Source organism: Onthophagus taurus, chromosome 6 (genome assembly GCF_036711975.1).
Source record: "Onthophagus taurus isolate NC chromosome 6, IU_Otau_3.0, whole genome shotgun sequence".
Classification (NCBI taxonomy): Eukaryota; Metazoa; Arthropoda; class Insecta; order Coleoptera; family Scarabaeidae; genus Onthophagus; species Onthophagus taurus.
In genome coordinates, this window is record NC_091971.1 from 19,196,993 (window position 1) to 19,223,685 (window position 26,693).

The 26,693-nt window shown below is 35.5% G+C and overlaps 1 protein-coding gene and 1 long non-coding RNA gene across 2 annotated transcripts; one reads left to right on the forward strand and one right to left on the reverse strand.

Moving 5' to 3' along the window:
• Positions 1–61: 61 nt before the first annotated feature.
• LOC111417196 (neuralized E3 ubiquitin protein ligase 4) lies at positions 62–26,446 on the reverse strand. Its single transcript, XM_023049411.2, has 7 exons — positions 26,014–26,446; positions 20,662–21,277; positions 19,711–20,599; positions 2,375–3,001; positions 876–2,320; positions 699–824; positions 62–643 (listed from the first exon to the last, which is right to left on the reverse strand). Exons 1-7 carry the CDS (start codon positions 26,350–26,352, stop codon positions 402–404), a joined length of 4,284 nt encoding a protein of 1,427 aa, XP_022905179.2. The 5' UTR covers positions 26,353–26,446; the 3' UTR covers positions 62–401.
• On the forward strand, positions 13,259–14,827 carry LOC139430302 (uncharacterized). Its single transcript, XR_011640771.1, has 2 exons — positions 13,259–14,625; positions 14,683–14,827. It is a non-coding gene; the product is annotated as an uncharacterized lncRNA (long non-coding RNA).
• Positions 26,447–26,693: the final 247 nt, after the last annotated feature.

Genomic DNA, 26,693 nt, shown 5'->3' on the forward strand with positions numbered 1-26,693 from the left:
TACTGTATTACCAGTTATATGAAATTTCTGGTATAAACTTGGATTTAATCAAACTAAAAGCCTCATTTGAAACTATATTGCTCCTTTTTTCTACATATGTATTACTTTTTATTACATTTTAACTCCCTACAATGAACAAGAAATCTAACATTCTTTCTTTACTGAATTAATTACTAAACAAATACAACAAAAACTGTCTTTTTTATTTTAAACTAACAAATTTACAAAAATAAATACAATAACTTAACCTTAAAAAGAACCTAAATTTCGACATGTACTTTTCTAATTTTTAAATTTGAGAAATGTTTTTTTATTATCACAGCAGAAACATAAAAATAAACACTAATTTCAAATATTTCAAAAGGGCATTAACACAGACAAAAAGTCTTTGGAGAACATTTCTAAGAAATTTTCAATAAAAGTGCTTGTAAAACCACAGCGCCTGTTTCTTTGGTGCTCCATTCGACGACATTCCTAGAATGCGAATAAGACCCTGGTTTTACAAGCAATTGGAATGCAGCGGAAACTTCTTTTCCGTCCGGTAATTTAAACGGAACAATATCGCAATGTTGTAAAGAAGGACTAAAACTTATTTGAACGTCATCAGGACGTTGACCAATCAAATTGGAATATTTCATTTGATCTAAAAGTGATTAGATGTCTTTTTAGCAAACAAAAACGATTTTTTTATTACTTACTTTTCGTTAATGGTTGTCCCTTATCTAAAATACATCTTATTGTGGATAATTTACTACCATAATAAGCCAAATGCCACATGTCTGTGGGAGTATTGTGTAAATTCTTCAAAGGAAACTTTACCCAACCTAAAAAATTACCAAAATTATTTTTGTAACGAAAAAAAAAAAATTTATTACCAATAACATGACTATCTTTATATCCTTCAATATCCAGTCTCATAATTTTATAACAATTATTGCAAATACAGGTAGGTTCTTCCAAACTAAAAAATTCATCTGGTAAATAAAGTGTCTTTTTAAACGCTACACATTCTTCTTGATATGCACAAGGTGTTATGCTCCTAATGGGAGTTATCGGACTGATTTTAGGTAAAACGGCAGTTGTTGTTGCATTATTATTGCTCGTTGTGGGTATAGGAAGCGTTAAGTGTTCCGTATTCGGCCTTTGCTCCTTCTCACATATTTCCAAATCGGCTTTTTCACAATCTTGACTTGAACCACTTGCCAATGATTCTTCTTCAAACTCATTAAAAATTTTTATTTGCTGACATTGACCATATAAGTCGAATATAGCGAAAGATTGTTGACCATCATTCGGAACCCAAGGTAAAATTTCTTCGCATTCACCGTTAATAAAAATATGTAATCCAGTTTCTGTTACCATTAAACCAACAGTCGAACCCGGTTTTAACATGTTAAGACGTTCACCAGACGTTGATTGCGATTTTAATCCGTTTATCGAAATCCAATCATTCGCAATTATGCAACAGGTACCTTTCATTGAAATCGCAGTTCCAGGTAAATTTAATTTTTCTGGTTGTCCACAAACAACTCCACACATAATGGATGAATTCCACCGAGAATCTAATTGTTCAATTTGAACTTGCATGATTTGGTTAGGAACTAAAGCTGGATAAGCAATCACGATTCCTTGGTTGTAAGAAGCGACTCTTTTAGCGGTGGTTTTATCGCCGGAAATTTCGATATTTCTCCCATGATTATCATGAAATTCATATTTCGTCGGGGTACAACAAAGTATTTCTAACGAAGTGTGCTCTTCACTTGCGATTGGAGCCTCCAAAGAATTGGGTTCTTGATCTAAAACGATCTCCAAACTATCTTGAAGCATCGCATTTGCTAACGGAGTAACTGGAACTTTTCGACTTGTAACTTGAATTTTCGAACACGATCCCGATAAATCGACGAAAACGTACAAATTTTCCGACATTAAAGGAAAATTTACAAAAACTTCTTCGCCGTTAATAAAAGCTTTAAGTGTATCATGAGTTTTTAATATTCCCAAACGATCGTTATCGCGTAACCAATTTAAATTCGGCGCGAAAAGTTGAATTATTTTATTTTTATAGTGAAGCTCATTAGCTGTTAAATAACAACTTTCGGGGGGTATCATTGAGGAAGTTTGATCTGGAATCGAAGATGTAACCCCCATTGAGAGTGATCCAGCAACGTATGGAGTTGTAGAAACTATAGAAATTTCAAAAAGTTCATCGTGAGCTAAAGGAGTCGCGCTATAAACGAGGCCGTGGTGAATATCTTTTGAGCGAATCGCCAAACAACCATTTTCTGATATTGTAATACCTTTCGAACAATATTCTGATAATCTAAAAATATACCAACAAAAGTAATTTAATAAAATGCTTAAAATAAAATTAAACCTGTGTAAATCAGTTGGTTCTAAAGGGTGTTGTAACACCACACTTGTCGCTTGCAAACTCGGAGAAGTATCCGAACGGATACAACTTCCAATTTGATTAATACTACCAGGAAAGTTAACAGGAGTACTTCTATGAACACTAATCTGAGCACACCTCCCATACAAATCAACAACCGCGTACAAATTTCCATTTGGAACTTCGCACGCCGCCCCTTGAGCAACCCCATCCAAATAAAACTCTAAAATTTTATCCGATGTTCGAACCACCCCGATTCTAACACCCGCTGAAAGTCCATCCAAATCCAAGCTATAATCATTCTTCACAGTTACCCCATTTTCCATTACGGTTGTTCCACTTAATAACCAAGTGTCCCGACATAAATCAGTTGCAGTTCCTGGTAAATCAATTTCTTCTGGTTTAACCGATGTAACCCCTAGCTCAATACTTCCCGACCAACGATCCACGGTATTATCGAGGATCACCTCGAAGATTTCGTCATCTCTTAAAGGTCGATTTGAAAAGACTATTGCGTCGTTAAATTCTGCTTGGGGACGAGGACGAACTGCTGTCATCCCGTTGTTTATAACCCGTGCGTTTTTACCATGAATATGATGAAAACGAAGTTCACTAAATCATCAAAATTACAGTTAAAACATCGATATAATGGAACTCGATATAACGGACAAAATATTTTTAATTATCATTCTCCAAGTTCCTCTATACGATGTATAACTCAAGGAGAGTAGTTCTAATTTTAATTATTATTCAGCGCTAGATTGTTTATATTTTTATTGAATAAAAAATAGAACTAACACTAGAATTAGAATCATTCGGGTTTAGCCGGGTCTAGTGTTCGTTTTAATGCTGGTGTTAATTGCTATTTAGCACTGACGTCACGAACGGGCCTTTAAACTGTGCACCTGTTCGCGAGATGTAGCAGTTCTTTTAGATTCTACCACCCTTGCTATTAATATAGCCATATAACGCAACGGTGTGGCTTGGTCCGAATTTGTGTGCATTAGAATTAGAAATGGCGTGAAAATCCGGCCTTGATATTGATTCGATTTGATTGCAGATCCGGTTCCGGCCGAATCATCCAGCAAATTTGGCCGGATCGTAATGTATTATTACGATAATTATTTCGCTTTAAATAAAATTTTATGTTTACATTTATTAAAAACGAATTAATTTTTTTTAAATATTTCAATAAAAAAGATTAATCTAAAAATTTTTGTAAAGTGTGATGTATAAAAAGTAATTTTTCTCCGTTGGAGTTAATCTAGATCAGCGGTTCTCAAAGCTTTTTTATCACGCCTTCGTACTCCATAAAATTAAAATACCACGTCCCCCTTGTCGTAGTTTTGTAATAAGTATAATAATATACAGGTGATGTAGCAGTCCTGGGAAAATAAAGTGTTTTCATGTTTTTTTGCACGTTTATTACGATTTTTATAACAAATGTTGAAATTGTCGACCTTCTTCGGTCTCGCAATGACCCATACGCTCATAAACCATCAGGAGCATATCCCTAGTGATATTGGTGATTTCTTCAAATATGAGATTTTCCAAATCATTTATTGATTCTGGTTTTGTTGCATAAACTCTACTTTTCAGAAACCCTCAACAGAAAAAATCCAGTGGTGTTAGATCAGGAGATCGTGGTGGCCACTCAATTTCACCTGTTCTACCAATTCAACGGTTTGGAAACGTGCGGCTTAAAAAGTCTCGGACTGTGCGACTAAAATGTGGAGGAGCACTATCTTGTTGGATCCACTTATTGTCAATACTATTAGAGCATACGGCACGTACACTTGGAACTACCTACTTGATTTTCTAACAATTATAGATATCTGTTTCCGTCCAAATTTTCATTAATAAAAAATGAACCAATTACATTCTCTCTCATAATACCAGCCCATACATTAATTTTTTTGATCTCTGAGTATGATCTTCTCTTATTAAACGTGGATTTTCGTCACTCCATTCACAAGCCGAGACCAAAGAAGGTCGACAATTTGAACATTTGTTATAAAAATCGTAATAAACGTGTAAAAAAACATGAAGATATTTTATTTTCCCATTTGGTAGTCAACCCTTCATAATTCTTGAAAGAATTAAGATATCGGGTTTTGGTTTATGGAGTTGTGTTTCTTTTTTAATTACCTTTAAAATAAGGTAAAACTCGACAAGGGTTGCTATTTAAAAATTGCATGGAACTTGTAAACTATCTAAGAATGTAGGTTTTATGACTCTTTAGTGATTCCCAAATTTTCAAATTTTTTTCTTCACTCGTTCAAAACTTATAGCTCCGTCCCGGGAGTTTTGGGTAACCCTGTAGTTACAAAAAACATACATATTCCGTAAAAGTATTATTACAATGGAATACAGCTTTCATACATGCATTAAGAAAGAACAAATCAATCAATGAATTGGATGAGCTTGCATACTGTTGACAAGAGTTTCATATCTAGGTTGAATATTAAGTTTATTTCTATATTTCAGTTTTATTGCCACAACTGTAAAAACGCCCTTTCGCACACATAGGTGTTGGAATAGGGCAAATACAGGTGCAGCGCTTGTTCTGCTATGCTGGGAAAAACTTTGAGATATTTTACCCAAAATAGTGACTTATTTATCTTCTCAAAATCGTATTTGGCAGCAGAATCATTTTTAATTTCCAAAACTTGCTCTTGTAGTGTTTCTGGTAGGTAACGCATCTATTTTAACATAAATAGGATCCGTGGCCAACTTATAAATGTTATTATCGCACTAGTTAGAGAAGTAACCCTTGAACTTATCGATGAGGTGTTGCAAATGGATTCATATTTTATTCTTCATATTATCAGTGTCCTCAAAAACCTCCTTAAAACGTGCTTCTTTTGAAATTGCAAATAATTTGGGAAAGCAGAAATAATTGTATGCTAAAATTTGGCGATTCCAGACTTGCAATTTTTCAATATACGCCGTGATGGCATCTCGATGATATATTATGGTCGAGTCTCCACCTTGTAATTTCAAGTTTAGTGAATTCAAGGAATTGAAAATATCTGATAGACACGCCAATACTGCTAGGACAGTTGGTTTTCTGAATACAACGTACACTTCAGTTTGTTCAAAACAAAATTACTTCATCTTGAAGCCAGCGGAGTTCTGAATGGGTCAATAATGTTTTATCTTCTGTGACCAAATCTGCACAAAAGACTGTAAAAAGTCGGGTGTTTAACGCACTTTTTTTTTAACATAATTGACAATTGTAATAACGGTTATATTAGGATTTTTTTCTTTGGCCACCTGTACGAATCCTGTGCGAGAGCCAAGCGTTGAAGCCGTCTGTGCATATACCTATCAACTTTTCAGCCTTGACAGTTCATGTTTGTCAAAGAATTCAGAGATAGCTGTCATTATATCAACTGCTTCTGCGTTTTCTACAAAGTTGTCGTTAACTCTGTAGAAAACGGTAGAAAACAGCATTTCATCTTTGATTGTTTCGTTGTATATGTATCCATTGAAAACTAGCAATTGATAACAATGTGCAACGTCTGTAATCTCGTCCCACTGCATTGCGTAAAACTTTCATTCTTTCACGGCCTCCACTATCTGAATTTTTATGTTTGCGGCCATATCATCGATGCGGTATTTGTGAAGATTTTTGTTTACTTTCTGCTCCAAGAAGGATATCAGCGGCTTTTAACAGGCAAGGTTTGATAAGTGTTTCATCGATAAAGTGGCTTTTCTTGTCTTTGCGGTGAATAGCGATAATTCATACGAAGCTTCAAGCGGCTTTTCAGTTGACTGAGCAAAGGATCCAGCACTATGCAATTTTATGCGTTTCAAACTTATAGATTTGGCAACAAAAAAGTCCTTTGGTTTATCCTTTAACGCACTATGTTTTGTTGACAAATGTCGCTCTAGACGAGAAGGTCTCATAGCATCGCTTAACACTTCGTAACAAATAACACACTGCGGCTGGTCGACACTATTTTTGAGTGTAGCAACAAAACCATATGTAATATAGTCATCACTGTATTTGCATTTTTTAGTCAAGCTCATATCGAAGTAAAACGTACACTTTAGTGATTCGGGACACCCATAATGTCATAGCCATCATACATTCGGGTATTCCCCGTAAAACGTAAACAAGCGAAAGCAGTTATAAGCACTAGGAAATATAAAATATTTATTTTATTGTGAAAAAATTGTTAGGTTGCGGTATTTGAGTAGGACAATCCCCGATCTGTAGAAATACCAAAGTCTAAAGATTCAAGCGCTGTCCGCTAGGTGCAGCATTGTTTGTTATGTTTATGTTGCGTTTGTATTTTAACATCATATTTATATTATAACACATCGCGATTAAATTTTTATTAATGAAATGACACATAAAGGACCGCGTCATCTGTTGGTAGACAACGAATTAAAACAGGTTGAATTACTATTAGAATATAAAAATGCAATGATTTTACATCCTTTAAATTTTCTCATGATTTTTGACCCGTTAAATCTAAACCATTAACGATAAAATTTTAATTATGGTATTGGTATTATTATAAAAATGGATGGTATAACAGTGCCATCTATTGGAATTCTGTAGAAATGCCAACCTGAAAAACGTTTCACTGAACGGTCTTCAGAAAATTACTCCTATTTCAGAAAATGTGCGTTCGTTTTAAGCACTACTTGCAGGGCTTGACAAATGTTTTGGAGCTATTTTGTTTAATTTTGGATACAGTTCTCTATGGTCTTTACACCAAATAATAGGATCAAAACTTTTGTCTACTATAGGTACACTCAAAAATGTATTAATTTGTTGCAGAAATGTATCTTCACTTTTTGTGGCAGTTTTGTTTGTCATTGACTTGCTGTGATGATGAACTGGTAGTACCAATATCATTATAACAAAAGTAATATATAAATAAAAATATTGAATATTTTGCTGTAGCTTTTAGGTATTCCAAAAAAAAAGAATGTGTACACTGAGGATCAAGTTAGGTTGCAAAATTATTATTACCTTCGCTTATGTTTTGCGCTAATGCACTAGAAAATATGTTTATTGATTTTCGTAATGTAGCTATTGAAAGAATAACATCTGAGATAATTGTGGAACTTTTCTGCTTAGTGTATTCTTCAAATGGTTTTAAAATATTTATAATTGTTTATAATAAATTCCATTAATTTGTTGTGAGATCAAATGCAGTATTATTTTGTGATAAATATATAATTAAATAAAACATCTTTGTTGTTGGTACAGTCGCTGAAGCTATAAAAGGCGGAATTCCATCTAGTTAATACATCTTATACAACTTTTCTTTGTGTCATGTTTAAATCATTCTGAATAGTTTTCAATTTATCACATGCTAAAGAAGAGTGATTAAAATGTGTAAGAATTCTTCTCGCGCAAGCTATCATATCTAATATAGCACTTTGTGAAGTTGTAGTGTATGAATGAAACAACTTTAGCTATCTATTTTAGTATCATTGCAGCTTTTAACCATGTTGTCGCCAGTATAGAAATATGATTAATTTGTATTTTCCATAATTCAGTAAAATCCAAAAATGTGTTGTGCAACAACCAATCCAGCATGATTTCAACAAAACTTTCACAACTCAACACGACGTTTCCCCTCTCCCATTCATTTGATATCTAAGGTCCTGTCATACTTATGAAACAAATATTGTTTTTAGAACATATCCTAATATCAGAAGTTGAATGATTTAAATTTTAGACAATTTTCTTGCAATTTCAGTTTGAAGTAAGTCATAAATATTAGATATTATATTTTTTATATAGTTACAAAGAAAATCTTTTATCTTCTACTGTTACATATGGTTGATTATCAAAGCAGATGATCTCAGCAATTTTGAAAGAAATCTTTTTAGTTTGTTGGTCATTAATATCTCAAAATTTATATTTTGCTAGATATTATTGTAATGTCAGTTATTCAGTACTAATTTTCAGTTATACCTTTTCCATTAATATTTCATCAATTTTCTTATCTTCACATATTTTTTCTTGATATTCAGATTTTCTTTATCTTCAGCTTCATGGTGTCTTATTAAATGAAGTATTAATGGACTAGAAGCTGCTTTTTCTTTCCCTCTTCTTGATATTATTTGTTTCTATAATTTACAATTAACTTTTGTTTCATCAGTTTTAATAATGACAAAGTATAACCAAACTTTACTATTTTTAATAGACAGTTTAAAATATTTGTAACTTCAGCCTTTTATTCATGTATACAACTATAGACCTTGGCTTAAACTAACTTGGCTTAACTATCACGATTTTTATTAAAAAGTATCGTACCATTCGGCAACCGAAATCTCGCTAAACGACGATCTGTGCCATCTCTAATTAAAATTATTCATATAACGGACGATGATTTTCATTAACGATGAAAAAAAATCGATTTTTTTTTTGCTTAAAAGTGTTCTTTATACTGTCTAGAATGAGAATCCATTGACAGAAAACATTTGCGGAATGTTTTTCTGCCTAAAAAATTGATTTTTGTAACACACCTCACCGAAAATTCTAAGATTTCTGTAACCACTTTTTGTTATCCATTGTATATGCAGGTATTTTGACCTTGTTGTACAAAAAAGTTAAAAAAAACATAAAATATCATTTTTCAAAAACACTATTGAAGTAGGCTTTCGGGTACCTGAATAAACAATAGCATCACAAAAACTCATTTTCGTAGAAAACTTTACCCGACTTCTATCGAACAAAGGGGTAATTCCAAATATAAAGTCAAAAATTTGTAAGAAGTGTAGTTACTGGAAAAGTAAAGAAGATACTGCGGAATTTCAAGATTGAGTCGAAGATCATAAAGAAATATGTGATATAAACCATGTCGGATCTTCAGGAAAAATGGAAGTGGACTCCGCCATAGAGATGTTTGAAGTACTGTTTTTACGTAGGAGACGGAGACAGCAAAACCTTCAAAGGTATTATGAATGCTCAGCCCTATGACAGTATAATAGTAACAAGAAAAGAATGCGTCGATCACGTTCTGAAACGAATGGGCACACGGTTACGAAATCTAAAAAGAAACACCCGCGGATTAGGAGGGAAAGGAAAATTAACAGGAAAATTAATTGATGAACTTTCCTTATATTATGGATTGGTTATTCGCAGAAATTGCGATTCCGCGAAGGACATGAAAAAAGAGATCTGGGCTACTTTGTATCATAAAATTTCAACAGATGAAACTCCAAAGCATGACAATTGTCCAATTGGTGCTAATTCCTGGCAAAAAGCGTACGCTTTGTCAGAAATCGATGAGTACACTCACAAGCCAGCAATCGGCAATGATGTTTTCAACGCAGTGAAACCTGTGTACGAAGAACTATCAAGGGAAGATCTTTTGACAAGATGTTTAGGGGAATATACGCAAAACAGCAATGAAAGTTACAACGCCGCGTTATGGTCTATCGCACCAAAAACTATTCATAGTGGCAAGACATTGCGTCTGATATAGCTGCTTGCAATTTTAATGACGGTCTTACAAGCATTATGGAAATAATGTAAGCACTAAAATTAACAATTGGAAAATCGTGCTTCGACTTTTGGCATGAAACGGATTTAAATCGCATTACTCGCGCTGAGCGCTCCATGACTGCTGAGGCTAAAGAAGCTCGTAGAAGCCTACTGTCAGACAGAAAAGCTGCAGAAGATGAAAATAAGCTTCAGGAAGGACAGCTGTATGGTGCAGGAATCGCTGATTTATTTTTTTTATTATTAATTTTTTACATTTGAAAACTTTAACGTTTTTCTGGAAACTACATTTTTCAAATCTGTGCAACATTTTTCAACGGATTTTCAAGATTTTTTTTTTCAAAAGGTTGTACTTATTATCTTATTCTAGGTAAGTACGTAGCCGTTTTTCGCTATGTCTCAGATTCTCTATTTTACAACTATTTTTATGTACGTTTTTATCGATAAATACGACATTTCTTGTAAAATCGTCACCATTTCGTCAAAAATAAATATTTTTTAAAAATCCTACGTAGTTTCCTAGTTTTTGAGTTTAGTAAACTAATCGTATTCAAGTTTTAATTATTCGACTTACGCGTTAGGAGAAATCCTGCGCACAATTTAACCCTGCACGATTTGCAAGCCTAACATTATCGACATCTAGCGGGTGCAATTTTAATAACTGTTAATAAATAAAATATGTATTTAAAACTAGAAAAGTGGCTTATTCACATCCTGCAACCCGATTTTAGAAACTGGTGTGAAGTTATCCATAAATCCCAGCAATAAACTTAAAACATTAATAATTCCGTAACCAATACGATTTGGGTAACCAAATTTCACACACAGGTCACTCTTATCCTCAAGAACAGCTAACCACCCCCATTTGGTAAAAAAAAATTTTTTCAACCCTCACCCCCGAAAAAGGGATGTTTTCGCCCTGATGGGCACCTTCGAATTAAACGAAATTCTACCACATAATAGAACACACTTCTAAGTATTTTTATCAATTTTCAAAACACCGTAAGCCCTAACGGTTTTCGAGAAAAAAAATCAGTATTATAAACCGCGGATGGGACTTTAGGGGTGAATTTGACCCCGTTGGGCACCTTCAAAATTGATGAAATTTTAGGATGATTTAGAGGATGCCTTTAGCAATTGAAATCAACCATCCAAACACCGTAAGGTATAACGGTTTCCGAGAAAAAAAATGTGTTATTAGACACTATAGGTACACAGCGCGGCGCGGACATTGGGGGTGAATTTGACCCCGTTGGGCACCTCCAAAATTGACGAAATTTTAGGATGATTTAGAGGATGCCTTTAACGATTGATATCAACCATCCAAACACCGTAATGTATTACGGTTTCCGAGAAAAAAAATGTGTTATTAGACACTATAGGTATACAGCGCGGCGCGGACTTTGGGGGTGAATTTGACCCCGTTGGGCACCTCCAAAATTGACGAAATTTTAGGATGATTTAGAGGATGCCTTTAACGATTGATATCAACCATCCAAACACCGTAATGTATTACGGTTTCCGAGAAAAAAAATGTGTTATTAGACACTATAGGTATACAGCGCGGCGCGGACTTTGGGGGTGAATTTGACCCCGTTGGGCACCTCCAAAATTGACGAAATTTTAGGATGATTTAGAGGATGCCTTTAACGATTGATATCAACCATCCAAACACCGTAATGTATTACGGTTTCCGAGAAAAAAAATGTGTTATTAGACACTATAGGTATACAGCGCGGCGCGGACTTTGGGGGTGAATTTGACCCCGTTGGGCACTTCCAAAATTGACGAAATTTTAGGATGATTTAGAGGATGCCTTTAACGATTGATATCAACCATCCAAACACCGTAATGTATTACGGTTTCCGAGAAAAAAAATGTGTTATTAGACACTATAGGTATACAGCGCGGCGCGGAATTTGGGGGTGAATTTGACCCCGTTGGGCACCTCCAAGATTGACGAAATTTTAGGATGATTTAGAGGATGCCTTTAACGATTGAAATCAACCATCCAAACACCGTAAGGTATTACGGTTTCCGAGAAAAAAAATGTGTTATTAGACACTATAGGTATACAGCGCGGCGCGGACTTTGGGGGTGAATTTGACCCCGTTGGGCACCTCCAAAATTGACGAAATTTTAGGATGATTTAGAGGATGCCTTTAACGATTGATATCAACCATCCAAACACCGTAATGTATTACGGTTTCCGAGAAAAAAAATGTGTTATTAGACACTATAGGTATACAGCGCGGCGCGGACTTTGGGGGTGAATTTGACCCCGTTGGGCACCTCCAAAATTGACGAAATTTTAGGATGATTTAGAGGATGCCTTTAACGATTGATATCAACCATCCAAACACCGTAATGTATTACGGTTTCCGAGAAAAAAAATGTGTTATTAGACACTATAGGTATACAGCGCGGCGCGGAATTTGGGGGTGAATTTGACCCCGTTGGGCACCTCCAAGATTGACGAAATTTTAGGATGATTTAGAGGATGCCTTTAACGATTGAAATCAACCATCCAAACACCGTAAGGTATTACGGTTTCCGAGAAAAAAAATGTGTTATTAGACACTATAGGTATACAGCGCGGCGCGGACTTTGGGGGTGAATTTGACCCCGTTGGGCACCTCCAAAATTGACGAAATTTTAGGATGATTTATAGGATGCCTTTAGCAATTGAAATCAACCATCCAAACACCGTAAGGTATAACGGTTTCCGAGAAAAAAAATGTATTATTAGACACTATAGGTACACAGCGCGGCGAGGACTTTGGGGGTGAATTTGACCCCGTTGAGCACCTCCAAAATTGACGAAATTTTAGGATGATTTAGAGGATGCCTTTAGCAATTGATATCAACCATCCAAACACCGTAAGGTATAACGGTTTCCGAGAAAAAAAATGTGTTATTAGACACTATAGGTACACAGCGCGGCGCGGACTTTGGGGGTGAATTTGACCCCGTTGGGCACCTCCAAAATTGACGAAATTTTAGGATGATTTAGAGGATGCCTTTAGCGATTGAAATCAACCATCCAAACACCGTAATGTATTACGGTTTCCGAGAAAAAAAATGTGTTATTAGACACTATAGGTATACAGCGCGGCGCGGACTTTGGGGGTGAATTTGACCCCGTTGGGCACCGCCAAAATTGACGAAATTTTAGGATGATTTAGAGGATGCCTTTAGCGATTGAAATCAACCATCCAAACACCGTAATGTATTACGGTTTCCGAGAAAAAAAATGTGTTATTAGACACTATAGGTATACAGCGCGGCGCGGACTTTGGGGGTGAATTTGACCCCGTTGGGCACCTCCAAAATTGACGAAATTTTAGGATGATTTAGAGGATGCCTTTAGCAATTGATATCAACCATCCAAACACCGTAATGTATTACGGTTTCCGAGAAAAAAAATGTGTTATTAGACACTATAGGTATACAGCGCGGCGCGGACTTTGGGGGTGAATTTGACCCCGTTGGGCACCTCCAAAATTGATGAAATTTTAGGATGATTTAGAGGATGCCTTTAGCGATTGAAATCAACCATCCAAACACCGTAAGGTATTACGGTTTCCGAGAAAAAAAATGTGTTATTAGACACTATAGGTACAGATCGCGGCGCGGACTTTGGGGGTGAATTTGACCCTGTTGGGCACCTCCAAAATTGACGAAATTTTAGGATGATTTAGAGGATGCCTTTAGCGATTTAAATCGACCATCCAAACACCGACCACGGCTTCAGAGAAACAATTTCGTTATTAAATTGTACACGTATGTAGAGCAGATAGTAGGTGCCTTTAGCGATTTTAATAGATTATGAAAACTGCGAAACTCTTAATATTTCATGGAAAAAATAAATTTTGTTAAGAAAGGCATTTTGTAGTTTTATGGGCTTTTAGTCGTTACTGGCAAAGGGTAAGAACTCCGCCACGTGCAGTTACAAAAGGCGCAGGTATTAAGGAAAAAATATGTCCATATTTTTTGCATTATAAGTGCATTCCGGGAAAATAGTTGCCGACTTATTCGGTGTTGTTTTAGAGCGTCATACACATTTTTTAGATTTTGCCCGAAAGGTGAGGAGTAAACTTATAATATATAAAGATTCCTCAGCTATTGCAGAGATCAGCTGTTCTAGTTATCTCTTGTTAAAACCAGTGACCAGTGAAGATGTCGACGAAATTACTGTTTTTGGGCGATAGTAATTTTTGCCGAATGCTACGTACTAGAACTAACTACAAAGTATTTGTTCTAACAGATGTGAAATTAATTCCTACTAATGGTATATATTTTAGGACGACAACCAAAACAGTCAAGCAACGGAAAATATTTCCTCGACTTAGCAGTAGGCGGTCAAACAATACTAAAACTTTTGCGGCGCGCAAAGTGTATTCCAAAAACATGTTACCCTTGCTTTTGTGGAGATATTGTTGAACGTCATATCGTTATAATGATAAGAACTAAAGATATACTCCATAAAACATCACCATCCCAACTGAAGTCCCAATATTCTCACCTCTTCCGCTTCCTTCTTTCCTTAAATCCTAAAGGAATACAAATTTGCACAATTCCTCCCTGCAAAAACTTCGAGTCTGTGAACGTAAGATATTATAACTTCTCTGTCATGCTATAAATAAATACTCTCCATGCCTTTATAGGAAATCAATCATTACATTCGACGGTTTTGTGCTGAAAAGCAAATCAATTGTACCGACATTGAAGCGATTGTTAACAGAACCATGATGGAAGGGTAACAAAACGTAAAAATGTTTCTTTTCTTATGTATTTAATACAAATTTCTACACAGGGATGACATTTACTTAAATGAACAAGGGTTGGAAACGGTCTGGAACGCGGTAGCAAGTAATTATAATCATATTCTCAATCCATTACACAATTTAATTATAAGTAAAACAGACCATTAATATAATAAATTTCTTTCTCTATCAAAAGTTTTTTTTCTATCAAAAGTCCGCCCTCCAAATCATCCTAAAATTTCATCAATTTTGGAGGTGCCCAACAGGGTCAAATTCACCCCCAAAGTCCGCGCCGCGCTGTATACCTATAGTGTCTAATAACACATTTTTTTTCTCGGAAACCGTAATACATTACGGTGTTTGGATGGTTGATTTCAATCGCTAAAGGCATCCTCTAAATCATCCTAAAATTTCATCAATTTTGGAGGTGCCCAACGGGGTCAAATTCAACCCCAAAGTCCGCGCCGCACTGTATACCTATAGTGTCTAATAACACATTTTTTTTCTCGGAAACCGTAATACATTACGGTGTTTGGATGGTTGATATCAATTGCTAAAGGCATCCTCTAAATCATCCTAAAATTTCATCAATTTTGGAGGTGCCCAACGGGGTCAAATTCACCCCCAAAGTCCGCGCCGCGCTGTATACCTATAGTGTCTAATAACACATTTTTTTTCTCGGAAACCGTAATACATTACGGTGTTTGGATGGTTGATATCAATTGCTAAAGGCATCCTCTAAATCATCCTAAAATTTCGTAAATTTTGGAGGTGCCCAACGGGATCAAATTCACCCCCAAAGTCCGCGCCGCGCTGTATACCTATAGTGTCTAATAACACATTTTTTTTCTCGGAAACCGTAATACATTACGGTGTTTGGATGGTTGATATCAATTGCTAAAGGCATCCTCTAAATCATCCTAAAATTTCGTAAATTTTGGAGGTGCCCAACGGGATCAAATTCACCCCCAAAGTCCGCGCCGCGCTGTATACCTATAGTGTCTAATAACACATTTTTTTTCTCGGAAACCGTAATACATTACGGTGTTTGGATGGTTGATATCAATTGCTAAAGGCATCCTCTAAATCATCCTAAAATTTCATCAATTTTGGAGGTGCCCAACGGGGTCAAATTCACCCCCAAAGTCCGCGCCGCGCTGTATACCTATAGTGTCTAATAACACATTTTTTTTCTCGGAAACCGTAATACATTACGGTGTTTGGATGGTTGATATCAATTGCTAAAGGCATCCTCTAAATCATCCTAAAATTTCATCAATTTTGGAGGTGCCCAACGGGGTCAAATTCACCCCCAAAGTCCGCGCCGCGCTGTATACCTATAGTGTCTAATAACACATTTTTTTTCTCGGAAACCGTAATACATTACGGTGTTTGGATGGTTGATATCAATTGCTAAAGGCATCCTCTAAATCATCCTAAAATTTCGTAAATTTTGGAGGTGCCCAACGGGATCAAATTCACCCCCAAAGTCCGCGCCGCGCTGTATACCTATAGTGTCTAATAACACATTTTTTTTCTCGGAAACCGTAATACATTACGGTGTTTGGATGGTTGATATCAATTGCTAAAGGCATCCTCTAAATCATCCTAAAATTTCATCAATTTTGGAGGTGCCCAACGGGGTCAAATTCACCCCCAAAGTCCGCGCCGCGCTGTATACCTATAGTGTCTAATAACACATTTTTTTTCTCGGAAACCGTAATACATTACGGTGTTTGGATGGTTGATATCAATTGCTAAAGGCATCCTCTAAATCATCCTAAAATTTCATCAATTTTGGAGGTGCCCAACGGGGTCAAATTCACCCCCAAAGTCCGCGCCGCGCTGTATACCTATAGTGTCTAATAACACATTTTTTTTCTCGGAAACCGTAATACATTACGGTGTTTGGATGGTTGATATCAATTGCTAAAGGCATCCTCTAAATCATCCTAAAATTTCGTAAATTTTGGAGGTGCCCAACGGGATCAAATTCACCCCCAAAGTCCGCGCCGCGCTGTATACCTATAGTGTCTAATAACACATTTTTTTTCTCGGAAACCGTAATACATTACGGTGTTTGGATGGTTGATATCAATTGCTAAAGGCATCCTCTAAATCATCCTAAAATTTCATCAATTTTGGAGGTGCCCAACGGGGTCAAATTCACCCCCAAAGTCCGCGCCGCGCTGTATACCTATAGTGTCTAATAACACATTTTTTTTCTCGGAAACCGTAATACATTACGGTGTTTGGATGGTTGATATCAATTGCTAAAGGCATCCTCTAAATCATCCTAAAATTTCGTAAATTTTGGAGGTGCCCAACGGGATCAAATTCACCCCCAAAGTCCGCGCCGCGCTGTATACCTATAGTGTCTAATAACACATTTTTTTTCTCGGAAACCGTAATACATTACGGTGTTTGGATGGTTGATATCAATTGCTAAAGGCATCCTCTAAATCATCCTAAAATTTCATCAATTTTGGAGGTGCCCAACGGGGTCAAATTCACCCCCAAAGTCCGCGCCGCGCTGTATACCTATAGTGTCTAATAACACATTTTTTTTCTCGGAAACCGTAATACATTACGGTGTTTGGATGGTTGATATCAATTGCTAAAGGCATCCTCTAAATCATCCTAAAATTTCGTAAATTTTGGAGGTGCCCAACGGGATCAAATTCACCCCCAAAGTCCGCGCCGCGCTGTATACCTATAGTGTCTAATAACACATTTTTTTTCTCGGAAACCGTAATACATTACGGTGTTTGGATGGTTGATATCAATTGCTAAAGGCATCCTCTAAATCATCCTAAAATTTCATCAATTTTGGAGGTGCCCAACGGGGTCAAATTCACCCCCAAAGTCCGCGCCGCGCTGTATACCTATAGTGTCTAATAACACATTTTTTTTCTCGGAAACCGTAATACATTACGGTGTTTGGATGGTTGATATCAATTGCTAAAGGCATCCTCTAAATCATCCTAAAATTTCGTAAATTTTGGAGGTGCCCAACGGGATCAAATTCACCCCCAAAGTCCGCGCCGCGCTGTATACCTATAGTGTCTAATAACACATTTTTTTTCTCGGAAACCGTAATACATTACGGTGTTTGGATGGTTGATATCAATTGCTAAAGGCATCCTCTAAATCATCCTAAAATTTCGTAAATTTTGGAGGTGCCCAACGGGATCAAATTCACCCCCAAAGTCCGCGCCGCGCTGTATACCTATAGTGTCTAATAACACATTTTTTTTCTCGGAAACCGTAATACATTACGGTGTTTGGATGGTTGATATCAATTGCTAAAGGCATCCTCTAAATCATCCTAAAATTTCGTAAATTTTGGAGGTGCCCAACGGGATCAAATTCACCCCCAAAGTCCGCGCCGCGCTGTATACCTATAGTGTCTAATAACACATTTTTTTTCTCGGAAACCGTAATACATTACGGTGTTTGGATGGTTGATTTCAATCGCTAAAGGCATCCTCTAAATCATCCTAAAATTTCGTAAATTTTGGAGGTGCCCAACGGGATCAAATTCACCCCCAAAGTCCGCGCCGCGCTGTATACCTATAGTGTCTAATAACACATTTTTTTTCTCGGAAACCGTAATACATTACGGTGTTTGGATGGTTGATATCAATTGCTAAAGGCATCCTCTAAATCATCCTAAAATTTCGTAAATTTTGGAGGTGCCCAACGGGATCAAATTCACCCCCAAAGTCCGCGCCGCGCTGTATACCTATAGTGTCTAATAACACATTTTTTTTCTCGGAAACCGTAATACATTACGGTGTTTGGATGGTTGATTTCAATCGCTAAAGGCATCCTCTAAATCATCCTAAAATTTCATCAATTTTGGAGGTGCCCAACGGGGTCAAATTCAACCCCAAAGTCCGCGCCGCGCTGTATACCTATAGTGTCTAATAACACATTTTTTTTCTCGGAAACCGTAATACATTACGGTGTTTGGATGGTTGATATCAATTGCTAAAGGCATCCTCTAAATCATCCTAAAATTTCGTCAATTTTGGAGGTGCCCAACGGGGTCAAATTCACCCCCAAAGTCCGCGCCGCGCTGTATACCTATAGTGTCTAATAACACATTTTTTTTCTCGGAAACCGTAATACATTACGGTGTTTGGATGGTTGATTTCAATCGCTAAAGGCATCCTCTAAATCATCCTAAAATTTCGTCAATTTTGGCGGTGCCCAACGGGGTCAAATTCACCCCCAAAGTCCGCGCCGCGCTGTATACCTATAGTGTCTAATAACACATTTTTTTTCTCGGAAACTGTAATACCTTACGGTGTTTGGATGGTTGATTTCAATCGCTAAAGGCATCCTCTAAATCATCCTAAAATTTCGTCAATTTTGGAGGTGCCCAACGGGGTCAAATTCACCCCCAATGTCCGCGCCGCGCTGTGTACCTATAGTGTCTAATAACACATTTTTTTTTCTCGGAAACCGTTATACCTTACGGTGTTTGGATGGTTGATTTCAATTGCTAAAGGCATCCTCTAAATCATCCTAAAATTTCATCAATTTTGAAGGTGCCCAACGGGGTCAAATTCACCCCTAAAGTCCCATCCGCGGTTTATAATACTGATTTTTTTTCTCGAAAACCGTTAGGGCTTACGGTGTTTTGAAAATTGATAAAAATACTTAGAAGTGTGTTCTATTATGTGGTAGAATTTCGTTTAATTCGAAGGTGCCCATCAGGGCGAAAACATCCCTTTTTCGGGGGTGAGGGTTGAAAAATTTTTTTTTTACCAAATGGGGGTGGTTAGCTGTTCTTGAGGATAAGAGTGACCTGTGTGTGAAATTTGGTTACCCAAATCGTATTGGTTACGGAATTATTAATGTTTTAAGTTTATTGCTGGGATTTATGGATAACTTCACACCAGTATTTTAGAAAACTTCTTTGGTCTGATTGCAAAAAAAGTTTAAAAATACCTATTATTTTCGGGTCTTCAAGGTGGCGTACCCCCTTAATGGACACTCCCTTCCCTGTATTAATCCGTTATATCGAGGTTTTACTACATTATTAAAAATTAAAATTACAAAAATATTACCTATAAAGAGTTGTATTTGAAACACTTGTATCAGCGGATGTGGCGTGATCCTCATCGATAATTGTAGCTTCAACAGCTTGTCCATACAAATCAATAACGCCATAAACATTCTCGACAACATTAGAGGCTGCAATTCCTTGATCGTTACCATTAACGAAAAAATGCAAATTTCCATTTTCTTTTCGCATCACCCCAACGCGATCTGAAACCTGCAAACGGTCCAAATTTGTGCCGTAATTCTCTAAAACTGTTGTCCCATTGTGCATAATCCCACTTCCGGTCATCATCCAAGTTCCAGATCTAACATTAGTCATTGTGAAGGGAAATTCGAGTTCTTTAGCGCTGTGCGTAGTCACTCCAATTTCAATTGAACCCGCCCATTTAGTGATTACCCGTTCTAATCTAACCTCAAATAATTCCCCAGCTCGTAAAGGTCTTGATGTTAAAACCACACCATTATTGAAATCATCAGTTGCGTTGGGTCGATGAGCTGTTTTTCCATTATTAATAACTTCCGCGTGCGATCCACAGTTTGGATGGAATGTTAACGGTTCGTAAAAATCGATCGGTTCAGGAGAAACCGATGTTTGTTGTTCGCGAATCGTACGGCGCGTTATCAAATTTTGTACTTCCCGAGGATCTCTGTCGACCAAAGACACCTTTATAGTCATACCATAGAGATCAATTACGCCCCATATTACTGGCGAAACTTGCGGCGCTGCAATCCCTTGATCTAAACCATTTATAAAGTAGTGAAGATCACCATTTGGTTGACGCATTAAACCTACTCGATCGCCTTCTGATAATTCATCTAAATTATACTCTCCATATTCACGACGTGTTCCTTTTCCATTCGTTAAAATTCCACAACCAGACATCATAATTGTACCTTAAAGAAAAGAGATAAAGAATAATTTATTTATATTTAATTATTTTCAATAAATATTTTACCACTTCTCATATTTGTCATTGTCGCTGGAAAAACTAAGCTATCAGGATCATGGGTTGTGACTCCCATTTCAATACTTCCACTCCATTTATCAACTAATCGATCAATTCTAATCTCAAATAATTCAGCATCCGCTAACGGTCTATGAGTCATAACAACCCCATTATTGAATTCATCCAAAGGTCTCCTTCTTTCTGCAGTTCTTTGCGAATTAGATAATTTTATTAGAGATCCACACCGATCATGGAAATGCAATCTTTGGGATGTTTGTCGTGGAGTTGGAATCTCTTCTTCAGGTAAACCCATGCTAACATTCATATCCATTCGAATATCTAAACTATTGCTACTACTCAAACTCAGCTCGCTTAAATCTCCCGCTAAAGTAACATTTAATAGGTCATTATCTATGCCTAAAACTGAGCTACCACTCATGCATTCGTCATTGTTGTGCTCTCTCCCCAAAGGATTTGTTATTGATACTTGAACGCACTTTCCGTAAAGATCAACAATAGCGTATAGAAGGGGTGGCACATTTTCTACAGCAACACCTTGCGGTTCTCCGTTTATGTAAAAGATTAAATCGCCATCCGATGTACGCATAACACCCACTCGTTCATCCTAATTAAATCATAAAAATTACAAAAAAAAAATCAAAGGTATAATTTAAGAATCATCATCTGGCTTAAAAATTGACTCAGGTTTGACTAATTCTTGATACTCTTGATACTTTCTAGTTCTAGCTCTAGTGTCAGTTCTAGTTTTACACAAACACTAACACTAGGCAGTTCTAGGTCTTGTGTTAGTTCTAATGATAGTGTAAAACCACTAGACCAAAAACTAGCATCATTCGTCTTTAAAGACGTGCGGCTAAACCCGAAAGTTTCTAGTTCTAGGTCTAATGATAGTTTACTTGACAGTACTAGGTAGCGCTAGTTAGCATAAGATATCATTATGTTGCATATTTTTATTGCACTAAAACTAGAACTAACACTACACCTAGATCTAGAAAGTATCGGGTTTAACCGTGCGTCTTCAGACAGAGTGATAGTGCTAGTTTTACTCAAGCACAATCTACTTACCACTGCCACTAGAACTAGCACAAGACCTAGAACTAGAATCATTGGGGTGTAGCAGCCTTGAGAGACGTGCGGCTAAATCCGAATGTTTCTAGATTTAGGTCTAGTGTTAGTTCTAGTTTTAATTGTTATTCAGCGTTAGATTCTAGTATATTTTTATTGAACGAAAAGTAGAACTAACACAAGACCTAGAACTAGAAACATTCGGGTTTAGCCGCACATCTCTCAAGACGGCTAAACCCGAATAATTCTAGTTCTAGGTCTTAGGTTAGTTCTAGTGGCAGTGGTAGGTAGTACTAGTTAGTATAAGATATTACTATGTTGTATATTTGTATTGAATTTTTAATTAACTAGAACTAACACTAGACCTACAACTAGAAAATATCGGGTTTAGCCGTGCGTCTGAAGACAGTTCTAGTTCGTAAAGCTGATGGAAGCTTAAGAATATGTTTAGATCCAAAAGACCACGTAATAAAGTCCAGAAAATTCACACTTTCCAATACAGATGAAATTTATAATAATTTGAATGGTTCAGTTAAATTCAGCATTTTAGATGCTACAAGTGGCTTTTGGAACATGTGTTTAGATGAAGAATTTAGCAATTTATGTACATTTGGAACTGCGAGTGGAAGATTTAAATTTTTAAGATTACCATTTGGTATTAAAACAGCGAGTGGGGTTTTTCAAGAATACTTTAAAGAAATATTTCAAATTCCAGGAGTAGAGCTATATATTGATGATATATTAACGCATGCTATGACAGATGAAGAACATGATAAAATTTTAGAACAAGTCTTTCAAATAGTTAAAGCAAAAATGTAAAGTTCAAGTTAAAAAAGTGTAAGTTTGGTATAAATGAGGTTACTTATTTAGTAGTGGTGGAACGGATATCTGGCAATTATCCGGCATCCGGCCATTTTTTAAAATCCGGCCGGATACCGGATAGTTACCAAATATTCGGCTTTGGATATTCAAAAGCTATCACTTAGTACTTCGCCATTCACAGCAATTAGTATCTCTTTTAAGTGTTGGACACTGCAGATAATAATCAGTTCAACCCCAATAGGACTTTTTTCATTGAATACAACTTTATTTATAAAAGGTTTGTCTTTAGTAATCTCATTGTAACAATCCCAATACGATATACCGGGTGTCCCTCAAAAGTCAAAAAGAATGATTTCATGTCGTAATAATCCGTTTTAGCGGCCTAACTATGTATTCCAAATGGTTTTCTTATATCACCAATAATAAAGAAAAATATGGGGGTGAGCCACTTTTGAGGGACACCCGGTATAAAACATCTTGTTGCAGTTTCGTCTAGTTTCCTTCTCTTCGCTTGTAATTCATCATCATATTCATTACTAACAGAACTGTCGCTTTTATCACTTTCGATTATTAAATAAAGTATCCTCTTTTTAATGCAACAAGCCGTTTTGAAAAATTGCTTTTAGTTTTTGAGAAATAAATTTTTGAGAATATGAGTGAAAATTTCCCAAAGTGTTAATAAGAGTGTCCTCTTTTCAATGAACCAACACGTTTCGAAAAATAACTTTTAGTTTCTGAGAAAACAATATTTGAAGTTTTGATAAAATTTTCGGTGTTGCAATTTTCATCGATAATTTTCAAAATTCGTTATAAAATTCATTTCTTGAAGGATCCTTGTGGAAATATCACCAATTATTAATTAAAGTATCCTCTTTTTAATGCAAAAAGCCGTTTTGAAAAGTCGTTTTTATTTTTTGAGAAATAAATATTTGAAATGATCGAGAATTTTTTCAAATTTTGCAATTTTCGCCGATTAAGTTTTAAAAATTCGTATAAAATCCATTTCTTTGAATATGAGTATGAAAATTTCCCAAAGTGTTAATAAGAGGGTCCTCTTTCCAATAAACCAACCCGTTTTGAAAAATAACTTTTGATTTTTGAGAAAACAATGTTTGAAGTTTTGATCAAATTTTCGATGTTGCAATTTTCATAGATAATTTTCAAAATTCGTTATAAATTCGTATCCTCTTTTTAGAGTTGCTTCGTTAGTTACATCAGCATCAAAAATGTTCATTTTGTATCTTGGATCCAAATATGTTGACCTATCTTATCAACTTTCTTAATAATTTCATTTTTATTCAAATATCCCAATAATGTGGCAATGTAGGGTATCACTTCAGAAATGTACCAGAAATTATAACCATAATGGACGGATAGATATGCCGGATAACCGGATATCCGGCCGAAGGGGATGCCGAAGAAAAAAGTAGAGCTATTTCTGAAATGCCTAAACCAAAGTGTAAGAAAGATGTTCAAAAGGTTTTTGGGATTTATTATTACATATATAGGAAAATTCATAGAAAATCTGTCGCAAAAAGCAAAATCACTACGAGATTTAATAAAAAAAGAACATATATTTAATTGGGGTCAAGAGCAAGACAAGGCTTTTAATCAATTAAAACAATTAGTGACAAAAAATCCAATTTTATATTATTACGACAATAAAAAACAAGTAAAAGTATCTGTAGATGCATCAAGTTATGGATTAGGTGCTGTTTTACTTCAAGACGATAAACCGTGTGCATAGGCCTCTAGAGCTTTGACAGATGTTCAGCAGAATGATCCGCAAATAGAAAAAGAAATGTTAGCAATCTGCTTTGGGTTGGACAAGTTTTATCAGTATGACCTTGGAATCAAACAATCTAGTATACATGAATCAAAGAATAATAATACCTTTAAATTGGAGATCAACAATTTTAAATAACATATATACAAGATATTTCGGAATAACCAAATGCATAATGAAGGCAAAGAATTGTGTTTCTGGTCCAAAATAAACGAACATATTGAAAATTTGGTAAATAGATGTTTAATTTGCAATAAATATGGAAATTCAAATTCAAAAGTAACATTGATTTCTCATGAAATCAATGCAACCCATGGCAGAAAGTGGGTATTGACATTTATCAATTAAAAGCACAAAATTATATATTAATAATTAATTATTACTCAAAGTATCCAGAAGTAATGACTTTAAATAATGACATCACAACAAAAAACATAATAAATAAAATTAAATCTATATTTTCACGACATGGCATACCAAAAATAGTTATATCAGATAGTACTAAACAATTCACTAATGCAGAGTACCAACATTTTGCAAATACTTAGAACTTTCAAATTAGATTATTGTCACCACATCATCAACAATGCAATGGACAAGCCGCACAAAAAATACAAACTATAAAGAAATTAATTAAAAAAAATTAAGAGGGAAAAGAGGATATTTATTTATAGGTATTATTAGCATACTGAAATACACCCCTAAATAATTCAGATTACATGCCAGCACAGATATCGATGTCAAGACATCTCAGAGATACATTAGTGATTGGAGATAAGAAATTAGACCCTAAAACAATAAACAAATACACACAGATATTACATGATAATAGATTAAAAAATAAAATTAACTTTGATAAAACAACTAAGGATAGGAATGAGTTAGAAATAGGTAATGATATTTGGTATCAACTAAAACCTAAATCAACATGAAAAAAAAGGAAAAATAGTAAGGCAGGTAGGTATAAGAAGTTAAAAAATTGTAAGTGAGGATGGAAGAACTTTGATTAGAAATAAACTGTATTTAAATCTTCCACACTCACATTCTAAGTTTGTGCTCATATATGGAAAAATGTAAATAATCAAAATGGTATTCAAAATGAAGAAAGTGTTAGTAGATATGAGACTCAAAATAAAAGACTAAGAAAATTACCAGTGATTTAATGATTATATTATGATGAAATAATATTTTGTATTTATCTTGACAAACAGGATGTAATAGATAGAGATGTGGGCAAATCAATGTACAATGTGGTCAGTAGTAATCGAATGGTTGTTAATAGTAAGTGAACAAGTTAATAAAGAAGGTAAATACAAATAACAGTGTTTTATTAACAAACACAACAGTCTATCTAACAACAGGTAGTCAGTCTTTATGCATTGAAATCCTAAGAAAAACAAGGATATTTCATCTGAAAATATACATTGCAATCTCGCCTAGTTTAGTGAAAATAACTTTACTTTTAAGTTTATCAGATTGATTTTGTAGGTGGCTATAAAATAAACAATTTATAGTTTAGTAATTCTACACTTTTCTGTACTTTCTTTTTATTTTTAACGTGTTTTTTGGATCATTTCACATCTATTAAAAAAAATCGTCGATTTTTAAGCCACATGATAATTCTTGAATTTATCCGAAACAAATTAGTATTGATAAATATTACTTACTTGCTCCAATTTATCTAAATCAGTGGTATAACGTTCAATTAACAACACACCGTCTTTCAAAACAGAGTTTCCTGCGAGCATCCAAGCACCACATTGCAATTTTGATGCACACGGTGGAAAAACGAAGTCTTCCGGATGAATATCGGTGACTCCAATTTCTAAGCTACCCGACCAAGAATGTACTTTTTTGTCGATGCGTATCTCGAAGAGGACATCGTTTGTTAAAGGATCGGCGGTAATGACCATTCCATGGTCGAATTCCGAATCGTTTCTTAAAGCCGTGCAGTTCTCATTAGTCAAGGTTATCCTCTCACCGCATCGGTAATAAAAATATGCCATAATTCAACTTTCCGGGACGCATTGGCGCATCTTCACGCCTTTTTACCGTTCTTCGTCGTTTCGTTCGCTCGATCGAGGTTGTTTACTAATTTGACAGCTAGCTGTCAAATTTCAAAGAAGAACAAGATAATAATTTAAATGATTTAAAAAAATTTTACATCCATTGAGATGTTTATGCTTTTTTTTATGTATTGAATGATATTTCTGTTGTATTTATATTTATTTTAAATTTTTTTAAATGAATTGTTTTGACGTAAATAAGTTAGGTTACTTATTGTTAATGATAGCATTTGAGCTATTTATTTCTAGATGGCGCTAAGATGAAAAAATTTTTATTTTTT

Bases quoted from the DNA above. Each gene is read 5' to 3' on its own strand.
- LOC111417196 (XM_023049411.2), bottom strand. From the start codon at position 26,352: ATGGCATATTTTTATTACCGATGCGGTGAGAGGATAACCTTGACTAAT. The intron at 3,002-19,710 runs GTAATATTTTTG...TTGATGATTTAG, and splicing joins TCAAATACAACTCTTTATAG to TGAACTTCGTTTTCATCATA. The intron at 644-698 runs GTAAGTAATAAA...AATCACTTTTAG, and splicing joins GGGACAACCATTAACGAAAA to ATCAAATGAAATATTCCAAT.